The sequence below is a fragment of the Blennius ocellaris genome (assembly GCF_963422515.1).
Source record: "Blennius ocellaris genome assembly, chromosome: 17".
Classification (NCBI taxonomy): Eukaryota; Metazoa; Chordata; class Actinopteri; order Blenniiformes; family Blenniidae; genus Blennius; species Blennius ocellaris.
The window spans coordinates 4,002,989-4,027,515 of record NC_137666.1 but is presented as its reverse complement, the minus strand read 5'-3'; the positions used below and the strand labels follow the sequence as shown (position 1 = coordinate 4,027,515).

At 42.8% G+C, this 24,527-nt stretch overlaps 1 protein-coding gene across 2 annotated transcripts; it reads right to left on the bottom strand.

The window, feature by feature from the left end:
• Positions 1-533: 533 nt before the first annotated feature.
• Positions 534-23,281, bottom strand: LOC308142430 (uncharacterized protein). Of its 2 annotated transcripts, XM_080512820.1 has the most exons (5): positions 22,922-23,281; positions 15,871-15,952; positions 13,537-14,054; positions 8,666-8,719; positions 534-2,350 (listed from the first exon to the last, which is right to left on the bottom strand). In XM_080512820.1, exons 1-5 carry the CDS (start codon positions 22,988-22,990, stop codon positions 2,225-2,227), a joined length of 849 nt encoding a protein of 282 aa, XP_080368946.1. In that variant the 5' UTR covers positions 22,991-23,281; the 3' UTR covers positions 534-2,224. The 2 variants fall into 2 exon arrangements, with proteins under 2 accessions (XP_080368946.1, XP_080368947.1); XM_080512821.1 differs by lacking the exon at positions 8,666-8,719.
• Positions 23,282-24,527: the final 1,246 nt, after the last annotated feature.

Below are 24,527 nucleotides of genomic sequence, written 5' to 3'. Positions count from 1 at the left end.
TGTGGGTACGGAGTGAAGTTATGTGACCCACTTAAAGTGGGACATCTTGGCCAAGTGAGGAAGGGGGGGGTCCAGCTTGTTTCATCTCATGTGGGCCAGACCAGTGAAATGGTAGAATCATAGCCGTAACATGCAGTAAAAGTTACAAAATCCAAATTCTCACTTTGTCGTAGTGCTGAAAATCTTCATACATAATGCACCTTTTACAAAATCCATTCTTAACCTGCTTTGGCATTTCTCTTTATACTGTAAAAGCCTGTTGTTTCTCAGAACACAGGATTTCTTCATCTTTTAGCATGCAGGCTTTCAATGACTTCACCCTCAGTGTGAATTTGATACTCGTGTCATTTTGCAGCAGGCTTTCAGTGTCGTATATTTCTGAGTTAGAAATTACGTTAAAAGTTTTTAAAAAAAAATCCATTAGAAATTGCATATCTCCTACTGACAACGCTGAAGCTGTTCATTATACATAAAAAAATTTTTTTATAAAAAAATACAACAATCACATCCTAAACAAGAGGCCACAGGGCATTTATTGATTCATCCATGTGCAACAACGGACAAAAACATGTCACAATGCATTCACTACGGTTTCTCCTTAGTTACAGTGGTGACATTGTGTTCAAACTGCTCTTTTCAAACTAGCTCAAGTTTCATTTAAACACAACAGGAATGTCATTTCAAGGCATTAAGAGATTTTTTTTAAGAAATACTGGGACGACTCAAGTTACATCAGCGGCCCTCTTCTATCGAGAAAATATTGAGGTACGATATTGGAAAACAAAACAACATAATAATAATGATGGCACACTACAAGTAGGCTATGCAGAACACAGCACAGGTTATGCTTGCTGAAGGTGTAGCAAACTATTGTTGCACTTCCTCATTTGCGCATACGATCTCTCATTCTGCAAACCAACAGTGTGGGATTCATGCGAGAAAAGAGGATGGGGGGCTTCTTAAAGGGGGCCTACTGTGTCCTGTGTTTTCTGCCGTGTTCATGCAGTTTAAACATAAAACAATTAGCTTACTATCACCTTTGGGGAGAAAGATTAGGCTTCAGACAGACTCGTTTCTTGGTTCGTTCTCCGACTCTAAGACACCCAACGCTGTGAGCCCAGATCACCGATAAGATGACTGCGCATGATCACCGGCTTCCAGTACAGCCAAAGCATGGCAGCAGCTGAAAAGACAATGAAGCTGGCGTCAAACTACAAGCACCCGTTGCTTGTTTATACAATCACCTGCCGCAGACAGACATTCCAAGCATAGCAAGTGCTGAAATTACAATGAGCCTTGTGGCAAAACACTGAAATCTTCTCGAGACACGGTGTATTCCCAACTCTGCCACAGCCGAGCAGGCAATGACTCGGGTGTCAAATTACACTCAAAGCATCAGATGTTGCATGTCACTTGATCAAACTTCTGAGGAAGCAGGTTTTAATAGCGAGGCTGCCGGAATCAACTTGTTCCAGATCGAGAGCGAAGATCCAAAATTCATGTGTGGAAACTGTGAATCCTGTGATTAAGCAACAATAGGTCCCCTTTCACTCTGACCTGGACTACAACGTGACACGGCCACTAGGAAACGCACAGCGTCAAAATGTCAAGGATTCGCCTGCGCTCAGTCGTTTGTTTTCGCCCCAAACTTATGTGTAGTGTGATACATGTAGGAACACGCAGAGCGGCTCTCCTGACAACGATTTACCGAGATATCGAGTGACTGACTCAGTGTGCCGTGTTTTAGCATAAGACATTGACCAAGAACATGAAGAGATGTCTGCTGATCCCACTGAAGGAAGAAACCCTGGAACCATTTGATTGTCTTACGTGCATTTATTTATTTACTTATTTATTCATTCATCTGAAGCTAGAATTTAACTCAGCTCTCGAAAAAAGCTTGGTCTTGCTCACGTGCCGCCTCCTGCTCTTGCAGTCCATGCTTGTGTTTTTACCCAACCACACAATCCTTTCACAGACTCCAAGCGTCCTTAGAAATGTTGGGTTCGGCCGGTTTCACCCTCCAGACACTACAGCGTGGAGAGTGATGGGCGGGCGGGCGGAGGAGGGGTTATTCCTGAGTGTGCGACAGTCCACCAACCAAAGTCTTTCAGCTTGGTCTCACTGCAGAAGCCACAGAAAGCAGCCGTCTGGGAATGAAGAAAGAGCGAAGGAAGGGGAGATAGGGGTAATCATCAGGTGGGCTCTGGTGGGCTGGGTTTCCTTATGAGCCGGGGGGATCCTCGGACGGGGTCATGGGGCTGCAGGGGGGCACCGTGCTCAGCGAGCGGAAGGCGAAGATGGAGGGGTCGTAGGTGTATCTTGGCGCAGGGCGGCTTCCATTCAGATTCTGAGGAGACAGCGAGAGAAGAGAGAGGATTGTTTATGGAGCTGTCAGAAATAGGCGTCTGTGTTAATCCGGCCTCCAAGAAATAGCAAGGATTACCTGCTGCTGTCCTCGACTCATAGTGGTACTGCTCTTTAAGCGAAGAGACTAACTTGAGCTTTTTCTGTCTCTCTGTGAGCGAACACCAGCGTGAGAGCTTGTTGGATCAATTTCACACACTTTTCATTTTCTACAGCAGGTTTGGAAACCCCCCCCCCCCCCCCCCCCCACACACACACACACACACACACTTTCAGAGAACCCCCTCCTCACTCCACAATCTTCCTGGCTCGACGTACCCTCCATCTAAAATTAGCCCTGGTCATTTTCTTCCCCGCAGGAAACGACAGGAAATGACTTTGTTGAATTTGGCAGTGAGGCAGCACTTTCTCCAGAGCTGCTGCTGTTGGCGAGTTTGGGAGAAAGTACACCGAGACACAGGAGCTGCGAGGAGGCGATCAACTTAACCAAGCCATTAAAATGTCTCTCCAAGCAAGTTGTTTTTTTGTAAATTGATAAGTTCTTCTTTTTTTTTCCACAGAAAATGAAAGCGCTTCACCATGTGACACAATAAATTGAATTACTTCTCATTCAACATATGGTCTTGTAGGGCCGATACAATACAACAAACTTATACTTCAGTGCCCTGATATTTAAAGACTGAATACATTGAACCTATTTTAATGCCTTTCTTTGACTTTTACAATCATATTGACAGGTGAATGCAGAAAAGATTCTGGGGTCACCAGCTGTTCAAAGTTGATTCTTATTGAAATGTTTATATTATCTCGGGTATAACAGACACGATTATATCATTTTAAATCTGCAGCATCCAACAACAAACTACCTAAAATTGACTTGGCATGATAATGGGCTTTGGTGTGGCCCTTTGACTACAAATAAAAACCTGCAAGAGGATATCTTTGCTCCTCACACCTCATTGTGGACGATCATTGAAGTCCCAATCTGGCCTGAATAAATTGATCAGCACACCTGATTTCAATGAAGGGCTCGTTATTGGGCTTTTCATTAGGTACAGGTGTGCAGAAGCAGGGAGAGAACTAAAACATGCTGGACACCGGCCCTCCAGGACCGAGTTTGTGCCACGTGTTGTGTCCACGTGATGGAGTTCACATGTTGTTTCGCTGTCACTTGGTGTAGTTTAAGGCCAGGTTTACACGTACCTAGGTATTTGAAGAAAAAAAAACTGTGATATTTCTCTGCGTTTGGGCCACGCATTAACACACACATAAACACAGCTATGACTCACCACAAACAAAGATTCCTGAAAACTCCAGCCACAGTGGAGATCTGGATAGAATCTGTCTCTGTTCGCATTCAAAGGGGGAAATATCAGGGTTTTTTTTTTTTTTTTTTTTAAACTGGGTACGTGTAAATGTGGCCTGAAAGCTCCAATAAAAACTCAGTAGTTCATGCTACATATCTGAAGCTTTGAAATTTTGAACCTTTTTAAATCAATCAAGAAATTGCATTTATATTTAAAATCACACCAACCATATCCAGTACGATTCTATTTGTATGATTCGTCCAACCATATAAAACAAAGTGAATAAAGTCATCAGGTGGATGGAGTAGTAGAGTCACAGAGCAGTAGTTGCTCCACATTAGGTAAACTGGACTGAATGAATGATTGATAAATCAGGATGTGCATGCTTGAGGACTGACTGAAAAATGCAGAAGGTGCCAAGTGTTGATGGAAAACTACCGACTGAGATCAGCACATTTGAGGCTACAGGTGTTGCTATGACTTCAGCCGACATCTACAGGGATCTAGTGCTAATAACTGAGGAGCAGTAACTCGGTGACAATTCCCAACTCCACTTAAAGCTGTCTTACATTACCCCCTCCCAAAAAGAAAAAAAAAAGAGGGAAGAGATGTAAAAAAAAACAAATTACAGCCCCAGAAAAAGTAACAGCACACTTGATGGATGAGAGCTGTTTGCTAAGATGTTCTCCATATGGTAGCTGCAGGTCGATCCAGCAGTGCAGAGGGAGAGTCATCCATCAGGACGCCTTCATATCCATGCGCTCACATCTGCAGTGAGATAGACGCTCAGGCTTCTGAGGGTTCAAACTCAGTGCAAATCTCAATGTCTGTACTGGAAAAGCTGGGTTTAATAAAAGATAACAATAAAAATAAATTGTTGGAAAGATTAATTACTGTTGTTTTGCCCTATGTCTTCTCATCCATTGAGTTTGTAAAATGTAAAAGAAAGATCGGAGAAGTCAGGAAAACCGTGAAGTCACATTTTTAAAAATAAATTTTTATTAAGAGATGTATGTAAGCATTTAAACATACTGGATTTATTAGATTACGAGATTTGTTCTCGTTTCATGCGTCTTTTTTAAGGAGTTACAGTTCTCATGAAATGTTACATACTTTGGGGCAAAGCAGCAAAGGATATTTTTGTTCTCACAGACATAACAAGCCCTCTTTAGGTTGACGTGTATGAGTGCATATGTCCCTGAATGGAAATTATCAACTGCTCGACACACCCGCCTCCTCTGGTGGCTACACAGATGCAAGGAAAGTGTGGCCATCTCATGGCAACCAGCATGTTTACATGAATAAACATGGTAGCTGGAATACAAACAAAGGTGCAGTCCTACATGTTTGACCCAGACGCTAAACTGTAGGAGCCATGCACTCAATAAATGCTAAAGATCAGAGTATCTCATATTGGAGGCAATCAGTGCATGCTGTATTTTAAACACCAGCCACAATATGCATACCTAAAGTTATTTCAAAGGAACAATTCCTTGTTGTCAAACCCAAGCAGGAGGAGGGAGAACATGCAAACTCAATACAGGCCCACAGTGTTCTTGTAAAGTCAAAAGCATCAACTACTATGCTTTTGTTTTCTATTCCGTTTGCTTGCTCTGAGACAAACAAGTTTAATTAAAAATATTCTTCTGTCATAGAACTCTGTTCTTGAAGGAGGTCAGTGCTTTAAAACTTCACCCACAAACAGGATGGATGTGGAAACTCTTTAGATAGATGAGAAAATAGCCGAACATGTCAGTTCTTGACTGATTTGTTTCCGACAAATTCCGTTCCTATTTTATATAAGTGTCTAAAATGGCCTCAATCAAACCCCTTGTAGCACATCTTTCTTCAGGTTACTTTCCTTCCCCCACAACGTTTCTCTCACCTCAATCAATCCTCACCTTCCTCTCCGCCCATTCTTTCTGGCAGCTGAAACCAGACGCCGTCACTCTCGGCCTCTCCAGCCTGGGAAGCTCCCATCAATACACTCTTCTATTCACCTCCAACCCCTGGAGGGGAAAAGGCCTCAGCAGCAGCTACAGTGGCCAAAACAGTGTGTTTTACTTCTGCTTCCTCAGCCCCCCCCCCCCCCCCCCTTTAAAACACACACACATACACACCATCAACACCATCGACCTCTTCAACCTCCTGTATAAATTCCCATGCTTGAATGCTTGAATACAGCCTCAAAGCCGGGGCCCCCGTCCAGATCCAGTGTCTGTCCTGGATCCTGGCCAGGAATCCGAGGGTCGACGGATAAAAGAGAACGACAGGGAGGTAGGCCCAGTACGGGAGTGACACAAAAGGTAGAAAGAGTCTACATGAGCTTCCAAATGGCTCATCAATCCAAAGACTTGTTGTGTGCTCACTTCAAATGATAATAAAAATAAAAGAGAGAAAGACAGAAAAGCTCGGAACTGGAGCAAGCCCAGTTGCCCACAGACGTCACTGACGGAGACAACAACACTCGGAGCTACACCAGCGAGAACACAGGATAATGAGCAATATCTGTGTGTATCGGCGCAGCTAAACAGATAGCAGCCGGCCAGGCTATAAATGGAAGATGACTCCATCCCTGGAAATACACCACGAGGGAGCCGTGAACACTCCACCTCCTCTTCCTCCTCCTCCTCCTCCTCTTCAGCTCGATCGCTCATCACCGCTCTCTTCTTCTTCCGACAAACACCATCCCTTTTTCTCTTTTTTTCCCTTTTTGTACACACATTTGCACCTGAGTGCATATATGGAGGATTCCACTGTACAGTTGGTGAGTGTATACATAAACAAGAGTTTGATCAGGTTCCACTGACACTATCCCACACAACCTGATAATAACGTCACTCTTGTCGCCACACTGTGCGTCCGTCTGGAGTGTCCTACTCCGTGCCAAGATGCTGAGGATGGTTCCAGTCCGCTTGACGACTACAAACAAAAACCATCTCTCTGCACGCTGGTGGCGCTAAGTCAGGATATGATTACTGGAAGTTGTGTTTGGGGGGTTAGCAAGATTAGTCGGGACGAGCAATCTTGGGGAAAGTACCTTTGTGTTTAAGAAGCTATTACGTGCAATTCTGAGACCACTAAGTAAAAAAACAACAACAAAAATGGGCTATTAAAGGCTCTTGAGTGAGATCAAACAAACTGGGAGGGGGGGGGGGGGATAAAAGCAAAGATTATTCCTCTTCCTCTTTAGTCTTACGCATTACTGGTAAACAGAGGTTTGACTGGGTTCTGCCTGCAAATAGGTGCTATCAGGTTTTCAGGTGCCTCGGGTATGGCTCTGCAGCTAGCAGGGCATGGGAACAAATGCTGCAGCCAGATGCTGCCCCAGTATGCAATTGGATGGAGATCAAGGTGCCGGTGAAAACGACAGGCCGGGCTGTTCACGGGGGTCGATTAGGTTCGCAGTCTGTAAGGTCCATGTGTACAATAGGAATCTTCTGGCCGTTTTGATTTCAATCATTTGCTGGTTGAAACTAAAAGACAAGCAAGCGACAAGAAGGCAAAATCTGAACAGAGCAGCAGGAAAACTACAACTAAAAACTGGAACCAAGAGGCCAAAATATTGGCCTGAATTATGTAGCTTTATGAATTTGTTCCATCTGTACGAGCAAGAGCGTCGACCAGACTGGAAAGTGGGAAAGTTCCAACGCTGGAGTGGGAGAATACAGCTCAACGCATCCCACCTGGGAAGTGGGAGGTTTTTGAGAGCTCCGAGAAGCATGTCTGACGTTGTACAGCACTGCAGCGGCTGCATTTAATTGTTCTGGATGATTCACTCTGTAGTCACATTCATGTTTTTTGAGCGTCACAAAGTACAACAATGACAGACAATATGCAGTGAGTGGGAACAGCACTCTGTGCCTACCGAGTTCGCCAGCTGTGTTAAGTGCTTCCTCGGACCAAATCTGTACAACGACAAATCGAGAAATCTGAGGCGAACACATCTTTCATCTCGTCAGACTCATTTCATTACTGTGTGGGTTTAAATGGGCCTTCGTCCAACTTGGACGGAGGATTTTTCTAAGCGGGCGATTGACTTCCGAACTGTCAGAAAGAATGGTGGTCAAAGAGTGTTTGATAGGCTTCACTTTCTCAAAATGAGCTGAACTTGATGATTTAAATGGTCATAAATGGTTGTTGCCGTTACTGCCTCAGAGTCTGAGGAACAAATAGTATCAGTGATAAACTGCTGTCTGAGTCTCGCAAAGTGGAGTCTTCAATAATACATCAGTAATAGTGTGCTTACAATCATTCCTGTAAAACAGAAGACCTTCTTGCCAGAGCAGCATCAAGCCACCTTTCCTGGGTTGCAGAGTCTTCATGTGGAAGCAGGTTAAACATTGTGGTAACGTGGTGTCTTTTATAGAGAAACAGAAGCGTCCATTGCTGCTTTTGGACTGCTGTTTATCTCTGCAGCCTGCAGACCAGACACTCAAAGATGGGTCAAGTTAATTATGGCAGAAGGCATTCAACATATCATTATGTATCCCAGAAACTCAGAGGAATGACATGACTTGCTTCTTTGAGAAGCACGACGCGTGAAAGACGAAACCAGCGAGCACAGCAGGACTTGAACCTGTGACCAACCGATCTGCCTGGTCCGATATTGTACTCCGGCAGAAATAGACCAAACGTTTGCAAGACGTGGCAGAGCACAAATAAATATCAGAGTCGACAACTGAAAAAAACTATTTACACAAACTGTTTACAAAGTTAAAGCTAAGAGTGTGGTACTCCTGTAGTGAATTTGAAAATTCAGTTGAAGCCGTTTTTGGCTCCTTGAGTCACAAAAAATGATTTGCTTAATTGGAAAACAAAAGCTGGATGGGGTCAATATTTGTTTTAACTTTAGATGTGATTACATGAATTACAAACTTGTGGATACTTTAACATCAGTGGGTGAGAATATGGTTTAAATGGAAACCCTTATATATTGAGCACTGCAGCCTATTAAAAGTATAAATAAGTAGCACTGAAAGTAAACTTACCCGAATCTTTATAATCCGTGTTTTCCCTCCGCAGTTCTTTTTAAGCAGCATTTTCTGTGAAGAACAGGAAAGCACGATGAGAGCGGTACCCGGCTAAACACGGAAACCTTCAAGAAAGTTGTACATGTTGCATAACAAACATTTTAAGTGAGTTCATTTGTTTGTCTCGGAGCGCCGAACCATTTCACAACCTTTAGTCTCACGTCGATCTTCATGTGAGGTCAGCGACATACAGTATATCGTGACAAGGAGCGACACAACACTGACAGTCAATTAACTGAGGACGATGAAGGAACTGAAGCAAATCCAGCTGTCTCACTAAGCTAAACAGTTGTTCAATGAAGCTTATGCAATATCCTGCCCCCCCCCCATGTCCAAGCAGCTCCAGCACTGTTCTCAAAAAAAAAAAAAATCTGTGGGGGTGGAGGGACCACACAATCATGGAATTGTCTGGAGCTGGGGAGGTAGCTTCTAAGGGGGAAGGGAGCACAGGAAAGAATGGAAACACAAGACTCCTGCTGTTGTGATGTGGGAGAGAGCTGGTGCGCACTTGCCCTCCTGCTCACCTCCTGCTGGCTCTTATCGTTTTGTTTTGGGGGTTTTTTTTGTCTTCTTTCAATAGCTCTACTGTCCTTTTGGAAGCAGGCGGCTTGAGTGAGAACGAAAACATATAAAATTCGTCTGCTGGACAAAGCCAACAGACATGCACTGATTATGAGTAACAGCATGTTTTGAGCCACTTTAGGGGAAATGCATCCTTTCAGCTTCTGTTCATGACATGTGCTCGTCACTGCTATTGTTCCATAGCAAGATCCCAATCAGACTGCATCAGGTCCACCAACACTCCACACCGGCCTGTTCTTACATAAACCACAAGCGTTCACGTCCAACAGGTCATGATTCACCAGCTAATAAAGAGTTTTGGCTGGGATGTGGTTCTTCTTGTCGTGCAACATGTATCCGCTGGACATTGACCCTTTATCCTGCAACTTTTAGTAACTTTTTGGTTGGACTTGTTTAATTGATTTACAAAGAGTTGCATTGATGTGGTGTTGTGCTGAGCTGCCGGTACTCTACTATGCATCAGTCCAATGACTAATTCACTCACGAAGTTTCATCAGTTAATTGGGGAAGATGCTCTAACACCTGGATGTTAGCATTTTGTTAAATAAAAGACTAATAAACTAATGACTGAAATAGACCACTGCCATATAAACAACAGCAGGGGACTCATAAAGGGAAGCTCATGACAGCCTCACACATTACCGGTGTTAGTAATACAGACGAACGTTAATGTTCCACTTCCAGTAAACAGGAGTTTAGTGTGAAAGCAACAGACGGCCAGCTCAGGGAGCAGGAAAGAGACAGGAGCTCTCCAAAAGTTAATTCGACAAAAAGCAATGTGATGATAATCTCGAAGAAACTGTGTTAAAGTGATCAGTAACTAGTGCCTGTGTACAAAATGTGAAATGAACATTACAAACACCAACCTTCATGAGAAAGTATCGATATAAAACACACTGAATAGAAATTACCCCCCAAAAATGTTAAGCTTATATTTAATGCAGCACCTGCCACACAGACCGTTGTTCCTCCTGTAATAATATGAGCACAACAATGGCACAGCCTCATATCAGCAACTGGACGGGGATTAGCAAGTGAGAGGGATTAGCTCAGACTAAAAGAGACCCAATTATCAACCCTCCTCTCTCGAAGACTGCAGTGTTGGAAGTGATTAGACTATGCAGATGCAGAGATTTGCAGCTTTTGCAGTGAATTGGTTCAGTCACCTGCGTGCAACTGGTTGAAGTGACAGTGGCTTCTACGATCACAGCAGTGACGCTACTTTCAAGAGATGATCTACAAAATCTCGCAGCATTCCTGAAATCATTAGATTTGGAGCAGCCTGACGCAGCCAACACACTGCAGCCTTCTTGGTACACTTCTAAAAGTGCCTTAAAAGTGGTAGAGAGGCTGAGCAAAACATTCGAGCTTTCCTGGTTCATCCCATTGACACTTTCAGAAGTATTTAGGTTTTTTGAGGGCCAAAACTCTGCTATTGCTAGTTACCCCACTTCGTCCTTCACACTTGAGTAATATGAAACTTCAAAACACAAAAAAAAGTGTTGTCTATGTGAAAGTGGATAAATTTTTCTGGTGTTTTGTTGAAAACATGATGCATGTTGAGCGATGATTATGGGTGTGACAACAGGCTTAAAAAGGTTGCCCAGTTTTTCGCCCAACTCTCATGCAGATTGGCCACACTTTAGCTGTACGTCAGAAACGATTCAACAAATATAGAGAGGAATGATCTGAGCTTGAACATCTGTTGTACATTTATAGAGAATTCAACCTACAACCCCTTACAGTGGAAAACCTATGCAGCAATCCCACCGAATATGACTCTTTGCTCATCTGAGTTTCGAAACGAAGGATAGTCTTGTTAAAATATTTGCACATGCATTTTGTTTTCAAATACAATATTTATGTAACCAATGATATAGAATAACAACAGCAGCAACAAAAACTCCTTCAGGTTTTTGTCAAGTATTCCTCTCATATCCTACTTAACATCCTGCTTACACTTCTCCTTCCAAAAACTAAATCCCCTCTGGTTCCGACACCTTAAAATTGCTTTTTTAACAACATCAGAGTCCCACATCCCTCCATCTTTGGTTTAAAAAACCCCAGGAGAGCATGTGTGGGAGACGCTTCATGATGCTGAGGCGGGCTTTGTGGCTGGGAGGTGTCCAGCTAAAGGGTTAATGGGAGACTCTCTGACTGTGTCTGCTGGCTACCTCTGCAGGCCCCCTTTTGTGTTCAGTGCAGCACCTCCCATTCCACTTGACTGAGTGTGCACACACTCTCCCACATGTAGACGCACACACAATCGCGCACACACAGCAACCTCGCAGACGGGAGGATGTACGCATGCAGACGCCACCCCATACACACACACACACACACACACACTCTTCCTTTTTTTTTTTTTTTTGTCCTGCTCACCCCTCTTGTTGCTGCTGCCCGCTGTCTCTCATCATCTGTTCTTTCCCTCTAAAAAAAACTCTGTGGACATATGGACCCCTGAAACACACGCACGCACGCACACACACACACACACACACACACACACACACACACACACACACACCCTTTCCCATCCATAGTGTAGGCCAACAAGTCGATTGGATTTTAATGATTAGTGGACCAGCTTCTCCATGACTCATTAGTGGCCGTCGTTTTTCTGTTGTTTATTTAATCCTCTCCTTCTGCCTCCACCCCTCCATCGTTTCCCCTCGCCCCATCAGCCTTTGTGAGAAACGAGGGCGGACATCTGCCATCCGTGCCTCCCTCTCCTTCATCCCTCTCCAGCCAGACCACCGAGGTGGCGGGCGTCCGGCTATGGAAAGGGAAGACTTTGTTTGCTTGTGCGGGCCGCGTGCACTTTTGTGTGACCATATGCGTGTCTGCGTTTGAAGCAGTCGACGCGTTTTTTTTTTTTTTTGGACCAAGTCCTCGACCCGAGATCTCTGTTTGATCAGCTTGGGATGGCTCTCTCAAGCTTCCACCTGCAGTTTGGTACTTTTGAGTGGCACGTCCAAATTGCTACAGCGGCAGGTTGATAAATTGTGTTCTTGTTGCACTGGTTGATGTTAATTAGACATGTGGAGTGACACCGGTAAAAGTTGAAGTGGTTACTATGCAGACTGCACCTACTCACAACACTTGTGTAATAATTTGCGACAATCGTTGCTTTATTACTACTACTACATACTGAGGGGAAAAAAGCCTGTAGTTAAAAAAACTGGATTTGCACTTCCTGAGTGCAATAAGAACTTATTTGTGAAGCCAGTTTACACTAACACGTCTGTGTACTCGGAATGTTCCTGTTAACTGAACAGAACTTTGAATTAAGACTCTTTCACTTGTTAAAAAAAAAAAAGAACTCAAAAAAGCTCCAACCTGAAATACAATGTGTGTACAAAGACGTCTATGAAAACGGTTGTTGTTCAAGTACAAGGAACTCTGTATTGTGCAGGACACTGGATCATTACCTTACACAAGTTAAGCGGAAGAGAGTATTCCAAGGTTATTGCCTTGATAAATGGCGTTATCGTTTCGGGTAGATAAGAGCTTCACCAATATCTAACTCGCCAGGGAATCTACTGAGCAATTGTTTTATATAAAAGGATTGCGTTGGCGTAGTATAATGCATTGCAACAAAGGAATGCTTATATGCATTTTGAAGTTTGTTAATGGCGACATGTTACCATGATTTTGTTTTTGAAATTACAATACTGCCAACCGGGTCTGGTTTAGCAAGAGGAGATCTTGTTATTTTCCTATAAACGCCATTTGAAAAATGTTGTTTATTTTGGTACTGCCTTGTGATGAATGATTTCTAATGCAGCCTAAAGAAGAGGCTGGGAGGCCCAGATAGTAAGATTGCTGACTGAACTGTTTAGTTGAGTGAGCGCGTGCATCCCAAATGTTTACCAAAGAACGCAAACTCACTTATTTGTAATATTGTTTCTGCTTATTAAAAATGACATGTCATGATTGGAGCCACCATACCAAACAAAGAGCAATGTTGATGGAGGAACCGAGGATTCAGCCATAAATGCCTCTGGTTTTATTAACTTTGATCAGAGGACAGGATGTTGTGGTTAATCTATCAAATTTTGTACACACAGTCAAAAAGTTTCTGCCACCATTGCAAGACGTGATCTTAACGTCCATGTTTAAATGTAATTTGCTCTGTCACACTGGCGATATATGCCACAGTGTTTATTACATCCTGGATCTAAAGCCTTGAACAGTAGAAAACACACAAGAGTCGATGCACACATTATTCATTTCTAACTACTAACCTGTTGCATTTTCTCCAAGTCCAGACTGGGTCTCCCCGGCTCCCCGCTGTAACTGTGCCGATACTTCCTGTAAGGTGCTGATTGGTCGAAGTGGGTCAGAATGATAGGCCGCGCCACGGGTTGCACCACCTGCAGCTGAAAACGCATGGGGGGCGGCCTGAGGCTTCGCGGTGGACTGGAGCTAAATAGCACGGGGCTCGGTGAGGCAGCCAGGCAGGCGCCGGGCTCTACCAGCGGCCTGGCCGAGGGGGCGGCCGGCGACCGGCAGCCGCAGAGGTCCCGCACCTCCTCGTCGCTGGAGGCGCTGCTGTGGTGGTCGCCGTGCCGCTGCGGCAGGGACGATACCCACTTCCTGCCGTCGCCGCGGCTGATCCGCTCCAGTTCTTCCTCCGACGAGTGACGGTCCAGGTTGGCGTCAAGGAGGAGGCGGAGGCGTCGTAGCCGCGCAGGAGAGAGGGGACCTTGGTTGTGTTGCTGGCTGGTGGCCAAAGGGGTGAGGGCACAATTTCGCCGTCTCTCTGGATGAAAAGGTGGAGACATTGATGAATAAGTAATTTTTTTTTTTTTTTTTATTTGCTAACAGACATACAGGAAATGTACAGTAACCTACAAAAAAACAAACAATCCAAATAGTAATTAAAATGTTGATTAAATACAACCGATATAATTCAGGACCCAATGATCAGGACATTTTGATGAGAAAATTAATTGGCTAATAAAGTCAGATTACTAATCACATTATCCAAATAAACTAGCAATTTGAGGGAAGCGTTGAGATTTAAAAAAAAAAAAACCCCACAAAAAACAACCAAATCAAAGACTACATGATGACCACATAGATCCTGAACTTCCTGTTTCAACACTACTCAAGAAGTTTCATAGTCATCAAGCTGTTTCCCGGACATAGAAGAAATGCAATGACGACAGCATGTGAACATTAAAAAAAGCACGTAGGACATGGAAAAAGCTTCAAGCTGAGGAAAAACAAGTATCAAACACCAGACGCCAAAACAAAGGCCAAGACCAATGAGGCTGGCACTGAAGAAAGTCACAGTATGACAACAAATGTCCAAGGTGTAGCGTGTCCTTCCCCGGAGAATGTTGCAACTGCACATGACACTAAAGGTAAACCACTTTGATAATTTGTGCCCAAATGAAGCCCAGAAACAAAAGTCCAAGCCGTCCAACTGTAAAACATGGTGGTGGCATCATCATGCCGTGAGGCTGCATTTTGCGTTTGTGCTTCTGAGTTTTTGCCCTGCGGCCACCGCGTGTGACATATTGTGAAAGGTCCACTTTCAAGACGTTTCATTCACGATGATTTGTGTGTTGTCAACTTCCTGTACCACTCGATCTTCTCCGCGTAACTTGAACAACAGCTGCTCTCTGCACATGCTGCGGTGCACCTGTGGCTCGCCAAGGCCACGCCCCATGTGCCTTTTTAAATGTTCGCTTCAGAAATGTTATCCACCCTGGGAGCCCCCCCGTCTTCATTGTTGTTGATCTACTCGCGCGTGGAGTTAAAACTATAGAAGGTAACTGTGGTTTTCCTGTCGTATGTGTTTCAAAAAGCTTTTGGAGGTGCGTCGAAACCGTTGCACTCTGGAAAGTGTTTTCAAAGAAATGCTGTCAGGGACTGGAAATGCTTTTCTCGTGTAAACAAACGGCCAAAACACAATGAAATTTTACTGCTTTCAGGTGGAAATATTGAGTAAAGGGTTCTTTAAAGTTGAGTAACAAGTTCTTCTTTGTCCAGAGTTGCCTCATTTTGCTCTGTACACACACACTTTTTGACCTCAAACACATCAACCTTCGTAGTAGGTGACTGACCAAATATGTTTCCATGCAGAGCATGAATCCATAGTCCAAGGAAGCATAATTCATTGAGTGCTTAGTGACATGTTTATTGCACATGTTGATATTGTGATGATGATAAATATGCGCTACATTATGCAGGCCAACAGGAAAATTGCCAGTCGCAGAAATAAAGTCCAAAGAGCTTCAACAGCTTGAATGCCTCTCGTTATAAGTGCGAGAAGCCAGTTGTAGACTCATGCCACGTTTCCTGATCAACAAAAGTCCTGTAAGCTATTCATTAACAACAGCAATCCAAGAAATGATTGTTTCCAGGATACATTTTTAGATTATTTCCCGTTTTTTTCATGGTTCACAGCAACTTAATGCAAATCACATTGACGTGCAAGTACTTTAAAGTAACTGTGCTTAAACAGAATCGTTGACTTCATTCAATCGGTAAAAGTTTTCAAATAAATGAGTGATTTTGATTGCCGTCTGTTTCGGACAAACATGATTAGGGTGGCAGTGGAAACATACCTCTGTCAATCTGTGCAAGCTCCTGGTTCTCCCCTTCTGAGTCATCGCTCTCTCCTCCCTCAGCACTGCCATGGTAGGAAATCTGGAAAAAGGATTCGGTCTGTATTGTAGGTCAAGTATTCAATGGCAAATTAACCCCTTAACCGCCACTGTGACCATTATTTAAACGTGCAATTTTACTTTATTTTGGATAAGATTCATGGAATCTTCACATGAAATGTGTGGAACACAACACAGATTCACTCAAGCAAATAAATCAACAATGCAATCAGGACACGAGGCCACAGTTTATCATTAGTGTTTGAGCACAGAATTATTTTCCCACAGCCTGTCGCTTTAAAATCAATTCCTTGTCTCCGGCAGCAGTTACAATACAGATACCCTGCAGACTGTAACGCTAAGAGTTAAGTAATGCGCCTCACACTCGGTAATTACCACTCTGAGGCTTCGCTGAGCAGCTGCCATCTGCGCTTGTGTGCGTGCGTGTGTGTGTGTGTGTGTGTGTGTGTGTGTACATCCACACAAACATGCCCAGTGTCCTCCCTTCCACTCACACTCACACACACCTCCTCTTCTTTCTCTTCAAAAAGAGTGAAAAGAAATGGAGGGGGAAAGGAGACAGCGCTTCCAAGTCGGATAAGAGAAAGACAATATTCAATTGATATCAAGTGGAAAAATGCATCATTTAATGTGGGAGCAGCTCGGTTTTGTCCTTCTTTGTCATGTCAACTGTTGAACAGCAGCCTGTTCAGCGTCAGATATCTCCTTCAGTTGTCGACAACTTCATTAAAAAAAATCATTCATGAACTTTCCCAAAATGGCATCTTGCAACTTCATCTAGTCCTGCACATGCAGTGCAAAAGCAGAAAGTAATACAACACAGGAAGCCCAATATAAACCAAAAATTCTAAGAGCATGCAAAATGCCCACTAATACAATCTCACGCATCGAACAGTACAGCAAAGGCTGCTTTTCCAGACAGACATTTGAAGAAGGCCCAATTCCAGCCTCAGTGGTACATGCGTGAGCTGTGGGATGGATTCTCAATGAACAGGCCCAGAGCCAGCATACAAGGCAAGGGAAAAAAAAAAAAAAAAAAAGATAGCCTCGGCTCTGAAGGGAAGGCTCCAGTTAAACAGCAGCGATTCATGAACTCTGCAGGAAAACCTCACCGAGGAATAACTGTGAGAAGGAAATGTATTCTGGCAGTTATTTGGAGTTTTTGTTGGAAAGCTTCCACCAAACAGCTGAAATCCAGTTAAAAGTTACTTTCAGTGAAGACGAAGGGGCGTTGGTGGTTAATAAACTTCTCATCCTGAGAGTACTCAGAAGGGATCTGAGGTTAGTCTCAGATGTAGAAATCTGGCATGATGACTGCTCATTTTTCCATGATACTTAACCATGCACAGCTACAGCGCTGATTTTTTTTTGTCTGACCGGAAAGACAGAGAGATTCTGCAGCTGCGTTTAAAAAAAAAAAAAAATCACTCTGAAAAAATGGATACCAGTTCAATGTGGCCTTTCACATGTCTCTCAGAGTGTCAATCCGCTATAAAGCATCTCATGTAGCTCAACTATGTACATAATGGTTTTGGATAAATCTTTTTGTGTGCAATGTTTCATCTTGCACTATTAATTTTTTTTTTCCATTTAGTTTCTGATTTTAGGATGTAGAGAAAATAATAGATGATCCTTTGCTTCACAAACAGATGTGAGCATAATTATGCATTCTTCTTGAGGCTGCTCTCAGTCTCAGTCAGAGGAGACGTGGCAATAACTTTATTATTAAACATTATTGTTATGATCACAATATTATTAAAGTCAGCTGTAAATGTTGACCAGGTACTGATGGAGATACAAATGTCAACCATAACAAAAATATAATCAACATTGGTGTTAGTATCGATAAGAGAAAATTATTCTTACTAGATTATTGATTGCAATCCTTATGTCTTTCAACTTTCTCTTTATTCTATTTAATAAAATGTATCTAACCAGATTCGGTTACAAACAATGTGGCTGAGGTGTTTCTGCAATGCCTGTAGCATATATATTCAGATGGCAACATTTTGATCAGAATGACGATTTACACGAAAACAGCAAAAACGAGCAAGTCCCAAGAGAATCTGGACTGGGAGCCATGCCCCTCTGAGGGCTGCCATTCTTGTGATTGTCCATCCACTCACGCATGTGGGGTATCAGCGTTTCAGAAAAAGTGCGTTGGCCCAGTTTCCACGGAGGAAGAGGGTTTTCAAAAAGTTCCACCTTCGGAGCCATTTTTCAAAAAGATGAATTTTCAGTGGCTCCCAGTACAGTTGTCATGGAAACGGTTACACTTGCAAACACTCTCATGTAAACAAAGCATTAGTGCAGGGGTGTTTCCGACCTCTGATGGATTATCTCTTTTAGTCCAAAGACAAAACTGGGTATCGTGTCCAGTCTTCCCCAGGATGCTCGTAAAAATAGTAATTTGTTCACAATTCTGACAGATTCGTCAAAAGAGACCAGACAGTTCCCTACCTATTCACTTGACACTAAGCCAACATAAACTGGCAGTTTGTGTTAAAGCTGGTATTCACAATGAGCTTTACTTTACTCTGTGTATATCAAGCAACTTATTTTGAAAAGTTACCTCTGATTCAATGTGTTGGGCAAAATCCTATGGACAGCTACACACCATTTTACAAGCTTCTCCAGACCATGAGCTCCTACTGCTTATGCAAAGATTCACATCAGCAGACCATCAGAAAGTTCAACCATGCAAATCCCATGTAAGAGAGCAGGTCGGTTAACTCCTTCCAGCCTGGCTGACAGTTAGCGGATATCAGAACATACGCAACCTGTGTTACTGATGCCACCTCTGCTCCGTGCCGTGTGAGGAAACCTTGTGTTTTCCAGTGAACCTCATCTGATATGCTTTGGCACAGAGAACCACAACAAACACCACTTCCCTGGAGTTCGGTTTATGGTTCGACAGGTCGGCACAGTTTTGGTTTTGGAGGACTGATAGGATTTTCTATTCTGCCACCTTCGACTGGAGCACCAGTTCTCGCAGGACGTAAAGTCAACAATTCTGAAATGTTGTATGTGCGGTCTGCACATTGTAACCACAAGGTGACCAACACACGTTTATGGTTGGATTTAATCCAAGTGTTCTTCACAGGGAGCTGCCATGCTTTTGCACTAATATAGCATACTTTGGAATTGTTTGGCTCTTCTGCATTTGACTGTATTTTTTATATTTGCTTAAACTATTGTTTTGGTTTTTTTTATCGTTACTACTAATAGTCGTTGAAGAAGTTGAAGTAGTCATGTAGAAGCTGGATTTACAGAAGTAGTTGAAATAATAGTACTTCCTCCTCGTATTATTTTTTCATTTTTTCTACCAGGAAAAAAAACCCCATTTGTGTCACATCGTTGAGATATTTGGCAACAAATTGAAATAATTGCAAATTAGCAGAAGAGAGAGGTATATTTTTTAATCCCGTCTCATAAAAAAAGCAAATTTTAAAGCAAAAACAACCAAGAAATACTTTATTGTAATCAAGTTTAAACTCACAACCCTCAACATATGGTTTCCTGGTGGGTTTACTGTCTCTCGTTTTATTCACGGGACACTTTGTAGTGACTATAAATATGAATCCACCTTGGGCTATGAGCACTTCCAAACTGACAGAATGGTAGGAAAACACTAATTCTATTTTGGGTGTTTACAAAATACTGTATGTAGCAGTATTGACAAATGCAACAACAAAAAAAAAGGCAAGAGAAGGGGATACTATGCAATTATTGAGTAAAACAAAACAATAAGCAGTTAAATCCAAGCCATTAAAATGATAATTTACCCTGTATATAAAGCTAATAAACTCCAGCTATTCTCACTTTAACTACAATAGCTAAAAGTGCAACAGTAAAACAAATATTTTCTCACGTGGATACACGCATTTTTCCTACTATCACTATCGATGCATCATCAATGGCCGTCAAATAGCGAGTCCACACAAGCATACCACTACATTTCCTCTGTCTGCGTCATTCACGTGATCTCAGATATCAAACTGACTCGGAAGCTCGGCCACACCGAGACGCCGATTCACATTTTCTCGTGCTCGCGTCACACTCTCGCATCGGTACGTGCGAAGACGGGATATTACAGTCTACTTGAAGTCAACTCCGAGTACTCGAGTAAACAAACCAAGTGGCTGCGCGGCTGCGCGGGGAAAGCACGAAAAACTGCTTTTGTGCATGCACGCAAAGACGCACAAAGAGTTGTGTGTTTGTGTGTCAAGAACAGTTGAATGAAATCCTTGTCCGTCTTTTGCATCACTGAGCAGCTTGCTAAGCTGGATCAATGGCAATGTCACAGCGTACACACACTCACATACACACACACACACGACAGCCAGTTCACACACACACACACACACACACACACATATCAGCGTTTCTCCATCCTTCCACCCTCTCATGGACTCCGTCCCACTCCAGTCGCTTTGGATGCAAACCACACACACGCGTATAAAACAGGATCAGAGATGGTGCTTTTCAATCAACTCACAGTCTTCTCTTCCCATAGTGCAGCTATAAGTGGTCTTGATCGGTCTAAGCTCCTGGAGATCCGGGCCCTCGGTGTACCTTCAGTACACGTTCGGATAACCTGAAATAGTCACTGTGACCTGAGCTGGCGGCGGCGCGGCGCAGCACACCTCCAATGCAAATACTGCCCAAAGAAATACTGAAACCGAAACAGAAACAGAAGCAAAGGTCTGGTCCGATTGATCTAAAAAGCAGTATTACAATTTGAGCTGAACTGTGCTCACAGCCAACTGAGGGCAGATGCAGCAAAACATGGCCGCCTCTCGAGAAAAGTGAGCTCACACTTAAGAGCGCTTGTTGAACAGGAGCTGATCGTCAACAATCTGTAACTAAACCGCGGTGCTAAAGCTCATATGAGTCGTCAAGTGGCTCTGGCACTGAAGGGACCTTTCTTCGAAAAGTTGGCCCCAAATAGTGTCAACAGACTAGCCCTCTCGTCCTCGTCTTTTTGTTATACACCCCTACAGAGACTCACTTTTCACCAGGCATTTGTCCATGTCGGGCCAGTTTGTGAGCTTTGTGGACTGCACACTCACATGCACACAGAGAACAATATGCTATAAACATTAATAATGGCGAGTTCACGGACATTCTATTCAGAGACGGAGAAACTAGGTTTGGCATTTTCAAAAAGTTCCACTTCTGGAGCCATTTTCAAAAAGTTGCTCCGAGCAATGTTGTGGAGTAAACGAACACCCAAAACACAAAAAAAGTATTCCACTCGTGAAACATTGTATTGAAAAAAATATATTGTATCGTTTCAGTACTGTAATACCAACCTAGGAGCTGCCATCTCTTGGGTTTTAAAATCTGCATTAAAACAAATGTCATTTTTCAAGCTGTAAATATTTCTTCAAACTTCTAGTCATGCACCCGAGAAATACTGATAACAAATTTTACAGTAGTTTCTTCTGTTCTAACCTCAACAAGGAGGTGCAGTTTTTTTTTATTGTCTTTTTTTTTTGTAACTCTATCGTAAATAAATTAGAGGAAAAAAAACTAAATTCATCTCCTTAAATGAAACAATTTTATTTAATTTTTGTTGGGGAAAAAGTGTCAAAATTGTTTTTAATCACTTCAAATTTCACGCTGAAAGTTCACAGTCTATTCTTTGAATCCCAGTGGTGTTTTGCACCCTGGTTCCTGATGAGGAGTCTCAATTGTCAACTGTTTTTTTCTCATTCTTGAAGTTTTGTCTTTATTGTTGCCATTTCTTCTTTCTCAACATGTCAATTTTGTTTGTCAAAGTCTTCAATGTTTTGTCTTTAAGTGTGACTTCTAAACTTAAATCGCAACGTTCCATTGCTACAGTGTAAATGTTATTTTCAGTCTTGGCAGTTTGTTCTCAGAATACTGTTTCAATTTGGAGGTTTCTGTATCGTTGGGTAGCAAGTATTAGATTAGACAGCTTTTCACTGTCGTGTCCCATTTACAGGCTTTTCAGGAGTGACGTTCCAGAGCTCCTACACCTTGATCCATGTACACTACGACTGTTACCACAAGACGCTGGTCCTGCAGCAGTCTTCGTAGTCTTGATATCGGTCTGGCATCACTCCCAAATCGCCTCCCTTGCCACGCTAGCCACTCTCCGAGCACACCAATAAACACAAACAAAAGTAGACAATAGGGATGGCACACTTTGCCCCACTACCCCTATACAGTGCCGGGGCCTTTGAAACAGGGGCGCACGCTTGGCACAAAATGGCTGCCATGCGACTGTACGGTGGGTTGACGCACAGCAGTGTTGTGGATGGAGCAAGTTAGTGACCCATGCAGGATGCAATTCACCCTTCCAATCACCAAAAAGAGAGGCATTATGCAAGCCATGCAGGCTCAAACAGCCAGGGAGCCCTGACGGGAAGACGGATGTGGGGGACAATAATAGCTCAATAAAATGCACATTACTCCCCCAAATTTTGGTGGGCTCATCACCACAAATGGAGGATTTGTTAAAGGTCAACCTTGGATAAGTTTCAGGAGAGTGGATGTGGCAGATTTGCAGAGATGAGCGAGGATGCATCTCCTGGGAAAAGTCCACTTTGTGAGTGCTTGCGTGGGAGAATCTTGTTTTGTCCTGCCACATGCAGCAATGTGGACTTTTGGTTTCTCCTTGCAAACATCTGGCAGAGTGCTGCCAGCCAGGAGGAGGGGAGTGAATTCCTTCTAACATGGTAATGAATGGGTTAGAAACAGAGAGTAAAGTAGATGCTTGAAGGCAACATGACATGAAGGCTTCCAGAGAGGCAGAGGTACAGTGTTTCTCAGGGTTAAAATAAAAAAACAAACAAACAAACAAACAAAAACCTTTTGGACACATGTAATCCAGGCAAGGCTGTGTGCGTTTGCAATGTTTAATCTACGTGGTCAAGTCACGAGACAGAGTATTTCAAAAATATATAAGCTATGTATATAATAATTTAAAAAAGCAGCGGAAGTTGTGAAAACAAGAGCTTACCTTGAGCTGGAAAGGATGAATTTCATTCAGTGAGTGTCTTCTGAGCTTCTTCGTCAGCGTCTTTAACATTTTTATGTATCTTATGGCTTTTCCCTGACGACACAGCGACTCTTTAATCTTTTAAACTGACATTGGAGTTGTTTAAAAATGCATTAATTATTATTATTATTTTTCTTTTTAAAGAGCATTTAGGTTACACCAAAAAAAAAAACCCACGCGATGTGAATGATGTCGTTCTACTGAGCTAAAAGCGGCTCGTGCGCAGCAAACTTGTTACATTGGAGTTCATCACGGTTTGTTTTCTTTTCCTCTCGCTACCTCTCCTTATTCCTCCTTCTTGTTCCTCCTCTTCCTCCTCCTCTTCTTCCTCCTTCGCTATGTGACTCTCGGAGCTTTCACCGAGAGAGAAAAAAAAACACCCCCCCAAAAAAAAAAAAAAAACCCCGTCCGGCTGAAGAAATTTCTAATTAATATCAACTTGTTCACACACACACATACACACACACACACACATACACACGTACACATATACGCACTCTCACCGTGAAGCCTCCTCCACAGCCTGGGAGCGTTCTGCTCTCTGATTGGCTGAGCCGCCACGGTGATGTCATGGTTTCCTCGAGGAGGAGGGTTGAGGGTTTAAAGCCGTACTATCTGCTGAGTTCGCTTCATAGCTGCACAACGAAAACAAACAGAACAACAACACACAGGCTCTACAAGCTGCAACCTTCATGAGTCGAATAGCATTTGTCTGGAATGATGAAATATGATTATATCTGAAAATATAAATAAGCAAAAAACTAAATGCACCAATTTAGATTGTCTTCATGAAGTGTCATAGCCACAGTTTAGAGAACTTTTTTTTTTTTTTTTAGCAATTTATCACTGCTGTGCATTTTTAGCTATACTGGCATTATTTTTCTATTTTTAACCCTTTTTCCCCATTGTTTGTTTTTCTTTTCTGTTATTCCTTTTTTAAATTCCTTTTTTAAATCCTCTTTAATATTTTTTGCATTTTTCAGAAAAAAAACAGCTATTCTAGTCATTTAAATCAATTTATTTCCTGTACAGAAACTGTTTTGCACTTTTTTCCCACTTCCACCACAACGGTGCTTAGAGCGACTGAAAATGTAAAATTATAACTAGACGTTGCATTGTGTGTGTTTTTCTTTTTTCATGGTCCTATCTGTGGCATCAGAGTTCATTACATTGTAAACACTCAGTAAACTGTCCGTAAGGGTAACTAAAGAGTTTCACGTTGTCGCCTCTCTGCATTCTCCACTCGCTCACATGTGTTCCTGCATCACATAAGTGGACATGAAGGCATCATAATGAGTTAATCAGTTACATCTGTGCTTCTCCCGGAAAGGCCACGCAGTGAAACTAGACTTTAGTAACACAGAGGCAATGAAGCTCGACAGGGAAGATATACTGACTTTCTCTTCTGGGCTGAAAAATGAAAAAAAAAAAAAAAAAAATGTCCTCAGACCCACATGGCATAAACATGTTTAAGCAAAAATGTCTTGATTAAAAAAATAGCAGCAAAGTCAGAACTTTCTGTTCTTAGCGCAGGGAAAGAATTACAGAAAATTGCATAGTGACCACA